General features: G+C 52.1%; 1 protein-coding gene across 4 annotated transcripts in view; it reads left to right on the top strand.

Moving 5' to 3' along the window:
* The window catches only part of ITGB2 (integrin subunit beta 2), a 51,591-nt gene extending 37,227 nt beyond the window's left edge, over positions 1–14,364 (top strand). For all 4 annotated transcript variants that reach the window (XM_050916499.1, XM_050916500.1, XM_050916498.1 and 1 more), the window contains 9 exons: positions 65–160; positions 865–954; positions 6,385–6,525; positions 7,773–7,957; positions 9,276–9,520; positions 10,793–11,012; positions 11,805–12,007; positions 12,764–12,930; positions 13,874–14,364. In XM_050916499.1, coding sequence (XP_050772456.1) covers positions 65–160; positions 865–954; positions 6,385–6,525; positions 7,773–7,957; positions 9,276–9,520; positions 10,793–11,012; positions 11,805–12,007; positions 12,764–12,930; positions 13,874–13,939 — 1,413 coding nt within the window. In that variant the 3' untranslated portion in view covers positions 13,940–14,364. The remainder of the gene's footprint in view (positions 1–64; positions 161–864; positions 955–6,384; positions 6,526–7,772; positions 7,958–9,275; positions 9,521–10,792; positions 11,013–11,804; positions 12,008–12,763; positions 12,931–13,873) is intronic.
* The last annotated feature ends 472 nt before the right edge of the window (positions 14,365–14,836 follow it).

Raw genomic sequence — 14,836 nt, 5'->3', positions numbered from 1 at the left:
CGTCCCAATAGCAAAGAAAGGTCTAAAATTTAAACTCGTTGCTGCTGTTCTCTTTCTCCCCCAGGACTACCCGTCCGTCGGCCAGCTGGTACAAAAACTCGCTGAAAATAACATTCAGCCCATTTTTGCTGTCACTAGCAGAATGGTTGGAATATACCAAGTAAGTAGAAGTTGAACAGTCCCAGAAACGTGCTGGTTCAATGCTTCTGAGAGACAAGGAAGCCCAAGTCTCTCCCTCCACTCTCAGTGACATTAGCGCTGGTCTGCTCCTGCACAGGTGGGGTGTACGAACCCCACAGGAATCGGGAACAGGTCAGTGGGCTGGTTGGGGCCAGTCATCCCTGCTCTGCGACGCCTGAAGCAGGGGCCTGGCTGGGAGGGAGGAGCTCAAATGGGGGCCCAGCTCAGCTGGCACCTTCTGTGGAGAGAGAGCAGTGGGAGAGCCGGCTGGCTGGGGGGCAGGGACTGAAGAAGATGCTGCCTGTCCGAGCTTGCCTGAGGGCAGGTGAGCTGGCATGAAACAGTGACAGACATAGGCTGGGGTGGAAGCCAGTGCTGCACTGGTACTCTGCAGAGGCTGGGCCGGGAGAGGAATCAGAGGAGCAGAAAGTCCAGGTGGGAAGGCAGAGTCTGGACTCTGGGTACCCTGGATGGGATGAAATGTCTGTGTGACTTGGTCGCAGGGCTAAGCCAGCTTAGCCTAGAAGTTGTTCCAGGTGGGGTGGGTTAGCAGAAGACCAGAAAGGAAACTGAGGCAGAATGATCATCACGCTGCACACTTTTGGCAGTATAGGGACAGTACGTGCTCATGCGCACAAGATTAAATTAGGGGCTGCTTTTCATGGGTGTGTTCTCCATTGGCAGAAGCTCAGAGATATGATCCCCAAATCAGCAGTGGGGGTGCTGCACGACGATTCCAGCAACGTCATCCAACTCATCAAGGAAGCCTACAATGTAAGTTTCACATCATGCGCTCGATGAATCTGTCTGGACTTTGCCAGGCAGCCTGCACCAAGAGCTCCGTGTGCCTGATACCATCTGGGGGCAGAGGGGATGGAACGGGAAGGGTAGTTTGCTCAGCCAGTTATACAGAGTATAAACAGACATGCTGCACCCCTTTCCCCCATGTCGCTGTTGATTCTATCCTGTAGCCTGTGACTGCTCAGGCAGGCCTTCTTCATCCCTCTGTCAAGGACCTACTGCACTGAGAGCATGGCAGCACTGGGACATGCCCCAGGCTGCAACCTGAGCAGCAGTGTCCCCGGAGCGCTCCAGCCCAGAGTGCCTTGCAAGTGACTAGCAGACCTCTCCAGGCTCTGCTCGCTTACAGCCATCAGCTGAGTATGTGAATGCTAACCCAGCCATCCAGGAATAGATGACACCCTCATAACCCACAGTCCCAGCATTGCCCCCAAGAAATGTGCCTCTTGTACCATTCAGTAGCCCACTGGACTTAAAAGCTCATAAATTAGTTTATCAATCCAACAAAAAGCGTAATGAATATGCACCAGCCCTGTTGACCTGAGTAGAGATTTTCCCAAACACTTTGGTCAAACACACTGGTTTAGATAAAACAATGAAACAAGTTTATTAACTAGAAAAAGATAGAGGGAACATTGCTTACAGTCCAATTTTTACCACCTATATGCAGAATGAATTTTGTTATGGGCACCAATATGGAGGTGATTTGTAACCCGACCCTGTGTGACACATCACCTCCATATTGGTGCACATAACTAAATTCATGTGGCGAGGGTGGGGCCAAGGGGTTCGCAGTGTGGAAAGGGGCTCAGGGCTGGGGCAGAGGGATGGGGTACAGAGGGGTGAGGGCTCAGGTTGGGGTTGTGGGTATGGGGTGTGGCTAGGGATGTCCAGGGTAAGTCCAGTCGGCGAACAGTGGAGTGGCTAATGGAGGGAGTTTGCCTGGGATCTGTCCGAAAGAAGCTACGCTAAGTGCTGCATTAGGGGGGCTGTGTTGGGAGCTGGGAGGGGAGTGAGTATCTGAGTGTCTGTTGCGGGGAAAGTTTGTCAGTTTGTAGTGCCCATCTTTAAAAAAAGGAAAAAGGAGGATACGGGGAACTACAGGCCGGTCAGCCTCACCTCAGTCCCTGGAAAAATCATGGAGCAGGTCCTCAAGGAATCAATTCTGAAGCACTTAGAGGAGAGGAAAGTGATCAGGAACAGTCAGCATGGATTTACCAAGGGCAAGTCATGCCTGACTAACCTAATTGCCTCTCAGCAAGTTTGCAGATGACACCAAACTGGGAGGAGTGGTAGACACACTGGAGGGTAGGGATAGGATACAGAGGGACCTAGACAAATTAGAGGATTGGGCCAAAAGAAACCTGATGAGGTTCAACAAAGACAAGTGCAGAGTCCTGCACTTAGGACAGAAGAATCCCATGCACTGCTACAGACTAGGCACAGAGTGGCTAAGTGGCATTTCTGCAGAAAAGGACAAGAAGCTGGATATGAGTCAACAGTGTGCCCTTGTTGCCAAGAAGGCTAATGGCATTTTGGGCTGTATAAGTAGGGGCATTGCCAGCAGATCAAGGGACATGATTGTTCCCCTCTATTCGGCATTGGTGAGGCCTTGCAGAAGCGTTCTGCTGGAATTTGTCCCTCTCCGGGGCAGCGGGGAACCACATCACCTCGCTACATCTGTCTGGTTACGTCGGGGAACTGGTCTGGCCGTGGGGTCTCCCGCCGCGGCAGAGGCAAAACAACGGTTAATCAGGGCCGGTTGGGGGGCAGTAGCAAGTCCTACGCTCTGATCCTTGGACAGGGACAGAGCAAACCGTTAAGCAATAAGCCCAGGCTCTGGGTTAGGGCAGGCAGCAAACAGTCAGGAGCTCAGGCCCTCAGGCAGGGGATGAGCAAACAAATAAGTTCAGGAGGCCAGGCCCTGGCTCCGAAGGGCCGGGGAGAGGGGGAGGCTGCCACCCACATGTTGGGTGGCAGTGGGGACACAGGTCCACTCACTCCACTGCGTCCCAGCCCGGTAGCAGCGGTAGACGATCTGCTGCTGCGTCAGTGGGGATCCAGGCCGCAACACACTGACATGGGCTCTGGGTGTGCTGCTGCCAGACTGGGGTCGGCTGCCCCCGGGCAACTTCCGACCTCCCCCTTGTAGGGTACCTGTGTCTGGACAGTGTCCTCCACAGGGATCTAGCACCCTGGGCTCCTCAGGGTACCCGGTGAGCGGCAGGCTTGGCAGCTCCTCCGGGGGCTGGTTGGCATCTGGCCTCGGCTGATCTGGCCAGTCCTCGGGTCGATCGCAGACTGCAGGAGTCTCCCCACCGGGAGCTAGGCCACAGGCGTCTGGCTTCTCCGGTGGCCAGGGCTCTAGTGAGCTCTGGGGTTGGGCTTTTCTACTTCCTGTCCTGAACTTTGACCTCTGGGGGGTGGGCACAGGCTCCACTGGCTCCGCCCACTTTGGTGTCCGGGGGGCTCGTCTCTCTCCGGGGCGGCAGGGAACCACACCACCTCGCTGCAGGCCTCATCTGGAGTACTGTGTCCAGTTTTGGGCCCAACACTACAAGAAGGATGTGGAAAAATTGGAAAGAGTCCAGCAGAGGGCAACAAAAATGATTAGGGGGCTGGAGCACATGACTTATGAGGAGAGGCTGAGGGAACTGGGATTGTTTACTCTGCAGAAGAGAAGAATGAGGGGGGATTTGATAGCAGCCTTCAACTACCTGAAAGGCAGTTCCAAAGAGGATGGATCTAGACTGTTCTCAGTGGTGACAGATGACAGAACAAGGAGTAATGGTCTCAAGTTGCAGTGGGGGAGGTCTAGGTTGGATATTAGGAAAAACTTTTTCACTCAGAGAGTGGTGAAGCACTGGAACGGGTTACCTACGGAGATGGTGGAATCTCCTTCCTTAGAGGTTTTTAAGGCCCAGCTTGACAAAGCCCTGGCTGGGATGATTTAGTTGGGGTTGGCCCTGCTCTGAGCAGGGGGTTGGACTAGATGACCTCCTGAGGTCCCTTCCAACCCTGATATTCTATGATTCTAGGGGGGGTTTGGGGTACAGGAGGGGGCTCCGGCAGGGAGAGAGAACTCTCATCAGTTCTCTCTCCCCACAGCAACACGTGGACTGGGGGAGAGAGGCACATCTTCCTGCTGGGGCAGCTCCAGGGCTGGGGCCACAGGATAGGCTGGATTCAGGCCGGAGGAGGGGTGCCATGGCACGTCCAGGCCAGGGCTGGGTCCAGGCTGGGCCACATCAGCTGCAGCTGGGTTTGAGCCAGGCCAGGCCGCCCCAGCTGGATTCAGGCCGGGGTAGGGGTAACCTGCTCGGTCCAAGCACCCCAGCCGCAGCAGAGTTGGGGCCGGGGAAGGAGTGTGCCGGACACTGCAAGTCCGGGCTGCCCTGGCCGCAGCAGGTTGGGGACTGGGCTAGGTTGGGGGCGGGAGAGGATCAATCCTCCCCTGGCCCCCGGGTGAGTTCCCCAAGTGCCTGCATGGAGATAAGAAGGCTGCTACGCAGCCACATAGCTTACAGGGAACTAGACTGTAAGTGATTATAAGTGTTAGGGCATAAAAGTCAGAACTGGTTATATTTGAAATCAAAAGATAACACTGCAGTCTAATTCCTAAACTTTACCAAGCTAAATGAGATTTGAAGCAAACATCATTCTCACCACACCAGATACTGCAGCCAGTTCTTAGTTCACAGGCTGGATTTCCTTTCAGCCTGGGACCACTCCCCTTAGTTCAGTGCTCTTCAGGTATTGCTTGATGTTATGAGCAGAGCAACATATGGTGGAGAGGTGAGGTGGCCTGAGGCATTCCCTGCCCCTTCTTATAATCTAACCCTTTGTACTGGAAAAGTCTTTGCTGGGTCTCGGGGTCAGGCAGTTCCATGGCATACTTGAGCTTCCAGGTGTCCTTCAGGTGAATTGTAAATTTCTTGTTTACAGCTGGTGAATTTCCAATTAACTCTTTAGCACCCTGCTGGTGTGAAGTCTCTGAAAAACTAGTTTGCGCCAGCTTTTCTAACTTTGTAACGCGTTAAAGTAAAATCACTGTTATCGATTAGAGTCTCATCACTTTACAAACAAAGTTGCCACACATATTTTACAGGCTAATAATGTCCAGAAGATTATGAGTTTTCAAATGATACTGCACAAGGCATGTTTTGTACAAAATATATCATAACCATATAAAAGTGGTGAACATAGGGTACCGTGTGTCACAACCACTACTAAGTACGGTCTTCCTAGGGGTTTCACCTTCTTAATCAAATCACTTCCGGGACCATCACATCCAACTGAGTTTTATCAGTTTTAGGGCTTGCAGTCTTTCAGTCTCCTGGCTTTCTTCTTGAAGGCAACCTGGTGTGGGATTGTCACCCCTTTGCTACCGCAGGCCTTTCCACTTCCCTTTCCTCCTCTGTGCTGTGCTCGTTATAGCAGGTCTTGTTTTCTCTACTGATTGCAGCTGTGGGTGCCTGCCTCCACGACTGGCTGTTCTGGGAGCTGCTTGACAGTGTGATCAAGCTGCTTGCTTGTAAACAGGAGAGACTTTCCTTCCCACCGCCCCATGTCCAGTAGGGGGATTGTAAACCCCATTACTGAGCACCAGTAATAATACTAATACCTAGCTCTTATACAGTAGTATAAAATAAAATCAATACTGGCTCAGGATAAATAAGAAGCAAAATACAACATTTCAAAAAGAGTACTGAGAAGTTGGAAGGGACAATGGAAATTAACATGGGTTTCACCTGCAAATTTTTTAGTGCAGTCTTTGTTTTTGCAGCAAACAATTAATTACTCACAGATTGTTAATTTTGTATATGAGAATTCTAACATGCCAAGTATCTGACTTATATTATACATGCAGGTGCTGTGCACAAACATTACACTACATATGAGTCATTGCCAGAGCATGAACCAAAATGTTCCTTCTTGTCCTTCCACTGTGTGCTTTCATATTGAATAATGGACATATTTTTCCTGTCTGGAAAGACTTGGAGCAGTGCAGAGTCCAAGCTGACGCTCCCAGTTATGTTGCCTCATTATCACAGAGCAGGGGTGATGGATCTGCAGTGGGAAAGACTGATCCACTCTTCTCCAAAACAAAGCTTAGATTGCACATCCCAAATCCTGATTTATACCCTAGCAATCCCATTTCCACCACATTTATCAGAGCTAAGATCTCACTTCCTAGTCCTCCCTCTCAATCATACCTTGTACTGAACTGATTATAATTACACCCAAAGGAAAAGCAATAGCACCCGACAGGAGGTGTAATACACTGTGTCACAGGCAAGCCATCCTCAAGGAATCTTTATTCTGAGGCAGTTCTCAGATTTGATCCCCTCTTTGTGATGCTGACATATTTCTGTGTCATTTTCTTTCTTATTTTTCTCACAGAACTTATCCTCCAGAGTCATCCTGGACCATGGTACCATGCTGGACTCATTGAAAATCACATACGATTCTTTCTGCCATGGCAAAAAAGCCACCATAGATGGCGTGAGAGGGGAATGTGGTGATGTCAAGATCCATGACAAGGTAGGAGAGCACTGGCTCAATCCTCTCTGTAACCTTAGTTTCTCGCAGAAAGATCAGGAGCAGTACTAACGTTCTAGAGCTCAAAGTGAACACAGGATCCTGTGTGCTGAGGTCCTGTATGTTCTTTTCATAGCAGAACCCAATTTGCTGTCCCCATCTCCATGTTCAGGTGAAGTTAAGGTTGAGGTTACCTGTCACAGCAGGAGGGAGAATCAGAAAATGGGGATTTCTTTTCTTTTCTGCAATTTTTTTGGGCAAAACAGAAACATCTCCTGCAAATCCTGAACCCCTCCCAGGCTTGGGCACTGAATGGCAGTTGAGGAAGGACTGTCTTCACAGTGCGATCTGTCAGAGCTGGCTGGGAGTTCTCCAGCCAAATGTTCATTTGATGGAAAATGTCATTTCTGCAAAATCAACATGTTTCCATTAGAAAACATTGATTTTTACAGATTTGTTTGTTTGTTTATTTCCAGCTGGGAAAAACTGAAACTAAATACTTTGTTTTGGGTTGGATTGACCTGAACCAAAAATTTCAATTTGTTGAATCAAACCAAAATGTTTCATTTCGGGTCAGTTAGACACTAATCTGTGTCTGCATGAGCTGTTTCATGGAGTGCATCATGGAGTTGTACTTTGGGTGCCTCATGCCTCTATTGTCCACTATGAACAGGATTCTCTGGCTAGACTTTATCTCCTGCCATGTACCTTTGCCTTGCCACTTAATATTGTGCATCATGGGAATCCCATGACAGCAGTGTATCATGGGAAATGTAGTCCAAACCAGGAGCCTGGCCCCTAGAGGAGAAAGGGGGCATGAGACACCTGCAATACAACATGGCAGCTTAGTAGACACAATTTAATGTCAAACTGATCTGACACAAAGTGTTTCAACCCTTCTGGACCTAACAAATTTTTCTTTGAACTTCCAATTTTTGTGTGTGCGTGTGTGTGTGTGTAGAGTGGGGGGATGATATTTTGACTTTTTTCCTGATTTGGGACAAAAACAAATGTTGAAATAGAAGCATTTCTCGTAGGACGGACATTCCAATGTTTGACCATCTCTGCTGTGCCCTAGTGAGAGATTTGAGAAGGGACCCCGCAGACCCAATTCCAGAAATTACCTGTCTCCTGGAGGGGACATTTCAGGACAGAGGCAAATTTAGGCTAGGGCTGATAGCCTGAGCACCTTGACCATGATGCTTTCGTAGCAAACAGTCCCATAACCTGGCTCCTTCACCTCCTTCCAGATTACTTTCCAGGTGAAAGTTACAGCGAAGGAGTGCATCCCAAACCAGTCCTTCACCATCCGGCCCCTGGGCTTCACAGACACGCTCACTGTGGAACTGGTCAGCCGGTGCGACTGTGACTGTGATGAACGACAGAGCCCCACTGCCTGCAACGGGAACGGCAAAATCGTGTGTGGCACGTGCAGGTAAATGATCCCAGTAACACCATGCCACAGAACCGGGGGTCTGAGGCCTCATCAGGAGCTTGGGAATCATTGGGAATGGGCGGCTTTCCAAGAACCAGGCCAGCGGATGGCTGTACTGGCATTCGTGGTGATGCTGGGATAAGTCTTTGTGCACAGGGACCATGAAATCCACAAAATGTGAGGCACAGACACTTACTTCTGTCAGCCTAATGTGCCCATTTCTTTTCTTCCCAGGAGAACTTTCAGCAGGTTAGTTTTATTTTCAATGACTGGTGAATGTCACAGTGACAGGGCACAGTTAATGGGCCAAGTTCTGCCTGTCAGGATGTCCTGCAGTGGACAAGGGATAGCAAACAGATCAAAGCCGATTACCTAGCAAATAAACAAAAACGCAAACTAAGCCTAAACTATTAGAGAGACTGGATATGAATTAGCAAATTCTCACACTGACTCATGATACAAGCAGGTTGCCAGACTCTTAAGGCACAAGCTGCGTTTGCTTTGCAGCTTGGAATCCCCAGGTATTTCATACACAGGCTAGAAGTCCCTTTAGCCTGAGTCCAGCACTTCCCCCAGTTCAGTCTTTGTTCCTCAGATGTTTCCAGGAGTCTTCTTGTGTGAGGAGTGAAGAACAACCGAGGATGTCACTCCCTGCCTTATAGAGCTTTAGCCTATGGCTGGAACCCTTTGTCCTAAATTCAGTTTGTGGAAAAACACTGACATTCCAAGATGGAGTTCAGAGTCATGTGGCCTAGTTACAGGCCCTTGCATACCTTGCTGAGTCATAACAGCCATTACTTACAGGCTGTCTGGAATGTTCAAACAGGAAGGTTAAGTTCTTCCAGGGTCCATTGTCTTTGCTGATAGGCCGTCAGCACTGTCTGGCTTCTTCATTTTTGTACCAGAAAGGCTAGTTGTGGGTGTCACCCAGAGTAAGTATGCTTGAAATATAGATCCATAGTCAATATTCCTAACTTTAGATACAAACATGATACATGCACAGAAACAGGATAATCATATTTAGCACATCGTAACTTTTCCAATGACACCTCACATGACCCATCTTGCACAAACTGTATCATAATTACGCAATAATCATATCATAATTATATCACTGTGAAGGATATGGGGTGCCGTGGTTACAGGGATGGACAATGGAAAACCAAGGGGGTTTCAGGTGCTCAGCATCCCAGCTCCTAGGCACAAGCTCTTTGTGGTGCTGTGGCAGGTCTGAGGATGATCTGACCAATGTAATGGTTTCCACCCCATACTGCCTGCCACTGACCCTGATCTCTGGGTTCCTCTGCTCTCACACCAGCTGCAATCCAGGCCACACGGGGAAGAACTGCGAGTGCGAAACAAAAGGCAAAACCAGCAAGGAGCTGGAAGGGAGCTGTCGGAAGGACAATGCCTCGGTCATCTGCTCGGGTCTGGGGGACTGCGTGTGTGGGCAGTGCACCTGCCACACCAGCGACGTGCCCAACAAGGAGATCTACGGGACCTTCTGCGAATGTGACAACATGAATTGTGAGGTCCATAACGGACAGTTGTGTGGCGGTGAAGGTGAGTGACAGCTCCGTGGTCTGACTTGGCCCCTTCCCTTCCTGTCCTATGGCCATTGTTCCAGCGGCTATCTGCTCTGGGGCACTGGCTGCAGGCCCCCGCTGTGTCCTCATGCGTCAGTGCATTATTCTTAGCAGACAAACTCCTGAGTTAGACCCGGGCCTTATCTCAGAGAAACAGCCAGGTTAGTCTCAGTCAGAGTCTCCGCACTAGCCTGCCACGTGCCCTAGATTGCCATCCAGTGGAGCTGTATAGGTGAGAAAGCCCATTTCTCAGTGCTTTGCAAACACAATAGCTGGATGGGAGTGCAGCAATAGCTGTGCGGGCGGCACGCTCTGGGCCCTGGGGCAGGCTAATATTTGCAACGGGAACATCATCCAAACGCTTTTTTCCACTGTTCCCTCACTGTCCTCGCGGGACACACAAGTTCCCCACTAGGCCCTTCCTTAAACACCCAGAACTTGATGTGCTCGAACAAGGGATGTGCTGTGAGAAGCTAGCAAGAGAGCCTTAATGTCTGGTCTCTTTCTCCTCCCTCTGACTTCCCACCCTCCCTTGTGGCCCTGCGGGGACTAGCTGTATCAGAGTGCTCCACTGGAGAAGGAAGCCGCACGCTTTCAATGTGTCCAGTAGCTATGCCGATACAACCCAAGCTACCCAGTTCACTAAGTGAGATGCAGTAGAAAGGCCACTTGTGCAGGACTTAAATTCAGCCTGAGCTTCCCGGAGCAGAGCTCCAATAAATATTTTCAAGCCCACAGGGCTGAAGCCCCAAGCTCCGCAACGCCCCCACAGAGCAGAAGCTCTGAGCCCTGGCATACTCCCAGAGCTAAAGCCCCAAGCACTGGTGCCTGCCACAGGCCAGAAGCCCCAAGCCGCAGTGCACCCACAGAGCTAAAGCTTCAGGTGCCGGTGCACCCCTCCAAGGTGAAGTCCCAAGCCCTGGTGCCTCCCACAGGGAAGAAGCCCCAGTCCCTGGCACCTCCTGCGGGGCTGAAACCCCAAGCTCTGGGACTCCAGGAAATACTCTGAAAATGTAAGCCCTGCCCACCTGGAAGAAGGGACGTGTTCTGAGCCTGTCAGGTGAGGATGAAAATCCAGGCAGGCAAAGGCCAGGCTGGTGAAGGAATCCATAACTCTCACATGATTAGCCCTTAGATTCTTCTCTTAGTGTAGAGGTTCATAGGTCCCGGTGGCCCCGCCCAGGTACCTGCCTACAGGATTTGTCCCAGAGGAGCTGTTTTGGCTCTAAAATCTCTGTTTGCCCCCCAGAGAGAGGGCGTTGTGACTGTGGGGAGTGCAAATGCTCTGATAAATTCGAAGGCAGCGCTTGCCAGTGCAAGAAGTCTACAGACGGCTGTGTGAACCCGCGGGGAAAGGTGTGCAGCGACCGTGGGCACTGCCGGTGCAATACATGCCAGTGTAAGGCAGGCTACCAACCCCCATTCTGTGAGGAATGCCCTGGCTGTCCTTCACCCTGCGCCCGATACATGTAAGTGACCTGCAGAAGTGCCCAAGCCTGGCTGCTCCCCATGCTTTCGTCTCCCCTGGCCGGAGCAGGTGCTGGGAGCTCAGGGGCATAGTGCGGGTGCGGTTCCCTCGCTCGTCAAAGGTGGCTGGTTCTGTGCTAACCTGGAAAGCTCCTGCTAATGGCTGCTTCGGCCCCACAGTTGTGGAGTGGAGGCAAAAGAACCTGGTTCTACAGCTGCCCTTGGCCTACGAGTGTCCCCAGCAACTCTGCCTACCATGAGGCTTCTGAGGTCCATGGAACCCCAGTCACAGACAGCCCCCTCCTCTTCCCAGCCATCAGTCTGCCTCCTCCTGCCCCCGTGTGCCTGATTCACTAGCTAACCAGCCCCAAGCCTAAGGCCAGAAGGGAGCAGCAGGTTGTCCAGTCTGACCTCCCGCATGTCACGGGCCCGCAGCATCACCGGCTGCCCACACACTGCACCCAGCAGCTCACAGAAGACCCCAGTGTGACAGCCCACAGGAGACTTGTCTCTAACATGCCCCAGGCAGAGAATGGGGGGCAAGGCGCACCAGGTTCACACTGCTCTCTTAGGCTGTGCTGGTTAGCAAAGCAGCTGCTGGATAACTGCGTTACACCCGGATAATCCTGGCAAGTGACGCACACGCCATGCTGCAGAGGAAGGCAAAGCCCCCAAGGCCACTGCCAGTCAGAGCTGGGGAATATTCCTTCCCACCCCACACATGGGTCCCCCTATCCCTGAGCTGCCAGCCAGCCTATTGTCCGAGCCATGCGCCTCCTGTGTCTGTCTTCTAGCTCCTGTGTGGAGTGCCAGGCATTTAAGAGCGGCCCGTTTCAGAAGAACTGCACAGATGCGTGTTTGAACATCCTCAAACTCGATTCGTTGGCAAGCGGCCGGCAGTGCCGGGAGAAGGACTCAGAGAATTGCTGGATTTCCTACCTCATGAAACAGGAGGATGGGGAGGACAAGTACTCCTTTCAAGTCATTGACAAGAAAGGTACTGGAGTCTCGTCCCACACCCCTTTCTGTACTCCGTAAGGCAGGGAGGGTTTTGCACCAGAGCCAGCCTGCCAAACCCAGAAAAGGATACAGCACCCCCTACGGCGCAGCAGGATGGGAATTTTCAAACAGAAAGAAAGTGTTGAGGATTTTGCTTCATTCAAAATAAGTACAGACGCCACGAGAAACAGGCCCCGCCCTTGCCAGTGGGGAGTCCCCTGCCCCAGAGCAGCGCCCCCCATGGGGGAGGGGAAGAATGCTGTCACCCTGAGACAACGTTCTGGAGACGAGCATGGCTAGTCAGTCACAGCCAGCGCTGAGTCCCTTGGTGAGCGTGCACAGGCCTTTATGGCCCCTTCCCTTCCCTCCTGCCAGGTTCTGAAACCTCCTCCCTTCCTCCTTGTTCTGTCTTTCTGGCCGAGTCCTGCTCCTCACTGGATTCAAGCCGCAGTGCCCTCCCCCTAAACCCCCAGAAAGCTGGTCAGGCGCTGCTGGCTGGATGTGGCAGACAGGTCCCCAGAGTGCCAGAGGGGTAACAGCAATCAGCCTGCAGATCTAGCAGCTACTGGCTGCTGCCATGTTTTGGTAGCGTACAGCCTGTGCTAGCTGCAATAGAACAGGCCCCATCAGGCTCGGTGTGTGGCCAGCTCTCATCACACCCTGCTGGATGTGGCACATGCCGTTCAATGTCACCAGCCTGGCTGCTGGCGGCAGGGCTGAACACTGACTGTCCTGTGTGCTCTCTGATCCCCAGATTGTCCGCAGCCCCCGAACATTGCTGCAATCGTGGGCGGCACCATTGCGGGTGTGGCCCTGATTGGGCTGCTGCTCCTGGTGATGTGGCGGCTGGTGATGGAGGTGTTCGACCGCAGGGAGTACAGCAGGTTCGAGAAGGAGAAGTTGAAGGCCAAGTGGAATGAGGTGAGCTGGTGCTACCTTTCCCATAGTACCCCACAGACAGCCGCCCTGCTCCACCTGTCCTGCCTTTTCCCTAGAGCTGGTTGGAGCCCTGCCAGCCTGATGGGTGTCTGTTCTTAGTTGTGGGGCGGGTGGGCTCTGGGGAGGAGGCCTCAGGCCCTCTTGCAATTGTGCAGGTGTGGGAAATAACTGGGCACAAGCCACTCCTAGGCTTTAATTCCTGATGGGCCTCACATGTCCTATACCCTCCCCAAATCCAGCACCAGGGCCAGTGGCTCCTTTATGGCCACAGGCTGGAGGTGTTGAGAGAACAGATACAGATGCTGAGGGCCACTCATGGTTTGGGTGCAAGATGGGGTGGACTTTCCCTTCTCCAGTGTGGGAGACACAGGGGGCCCAGAGACTTACCCAAAGCAGGTTTATCTGGAGAACCTGGCTAGCTGAGATGTCTCCCATTGCACATCGCTGCTGCCACTCATGCCCAGGGTTGGTCTCATGGCAGGAAGGAGGAAATGCCCATGCAGCCCTAACCAGAAATCATCAGCACATGGCTGGTTTGGGGACCTGAAAAGTTCAAAGTTACAGAACTGAATTGTATAGCCTCTCCACTGGCTGCCCACTCCCTCTGAGAGGGACAGCCGCCTGGACGGACCAGGTTCTTTACAGTCCAGAAGCATTCACCTGGGCAAATGCTTCCCAAGATGAGTACTGGAGGGTTGGAGCAGTGTGTCCACATCATAGCACAGGAGTGATGGCTCACCTGTCACCAAAGTGGGGGGGGGGAAGCTCCCCGTGACTGGGGGAGGAGCACACGTGAGCAGCCCGTCTCTCCATCGGTTTGTAATGTTCGCTCGAGCCGATCCTTAGCCAGCTGGGTGAACTGAGGCTCTGTTTCTGGAAAGTCCAGGCAGCACTAACAACGTACCTGTCTGGTATTTCTTCCCAGGGTGATAATCCCCTTTTCCAGAGTGCTACCACCACTGTCATGAACCCCAGATTCAATGGAGAATGACGTGGCACTACCCTGCACAGCCTGTGAAGGCTCAACTGTTAAACCAGGAAATACCAACCTAAGGGCACCAGCATTTTACTCTCTAAGCAAAGATCTGCTGTACACTGTTCCCTTCTTCCATGACGCTGCCAGTGAAGGGCAGGCTTTGTCCAGCAGGCTGTGTTGTGCACCTCCAGCAACCTCCTCCCTCTGCGTGGCTCCTGCAAGCTGTGTTGATAGGGCTGTGAGAAGGCAGCAGCATAAGCTTTGACGAGTGGGATTATTTTCAGTTTGCATTAGCGTGGGCTCCTGGAGAACGATCCCACCATCTCTCAACTCATGCTGCAAATACCTGCAAGCACTGGCTGCTGCTAGAGCTTGAATCAAGCCTGCATTGTTACTAGTTTTCAACCTGCAACCAATATTGATCTTTGCTTGGCATTTTACCAGATGCCCCCTTCTTTCTGGTCTAAAGCGCTCCGCTCAAAGGCTGCGGTCACTCCAACCCCTGTCCCGCTGTGCTGCACTCTGTTACGGGAACTCGTGCAGGTTGTGTAGAAAAGACAGTGCTGAAATCGTGCTGGGGTCAGGCCATGTGCCGGTCCCCAGAGCTGTAAACCCGCTGTGAGGAGGGTGGTGGCCATAGGGGTGGGTGGATGCTGGTGGCTGGAAAGAGGGTGCAGTCGGCGACGTGCCCCACGTCTTCCTAAATCATTGCCCTCTTGCCAGTGACTGACCCCTCATCAGTGGGCCTGCAGCCCTGGCTGCACCCGTAACCCTTGGGGTCGCAGCCTTCTCAATGATGGGTTAGTGGCAAGGAAACAACGGTTCCAAATGTGAAAGATGTCAGGTGCAGCAGTCAGATTTCTATGCTAACTTCATCCCATCTCACAAGGATCCTCCTCCCCTTCGCAGTGA

This window comes from Gopherus flavomarginatus, chromosome 10, assembly GCF_025201925.1.
Source record: "Gopherus flavomarginatus isolate rGopFla2 chromosome 10, rGopFla2.mat.asm, whole genome shotgun sequence".
Taxonomy (NCBI): domain Eukaryota; kingdom Metazoa; phylum Chordata; order Testudines; family Testudinidae; genus Gopherus; species Gopherus flavomarginatus.
Note: the sequence above shows the minus strand (reverse complement) of the source record. Positions and strands in the feature narration are given on the sequence as shown.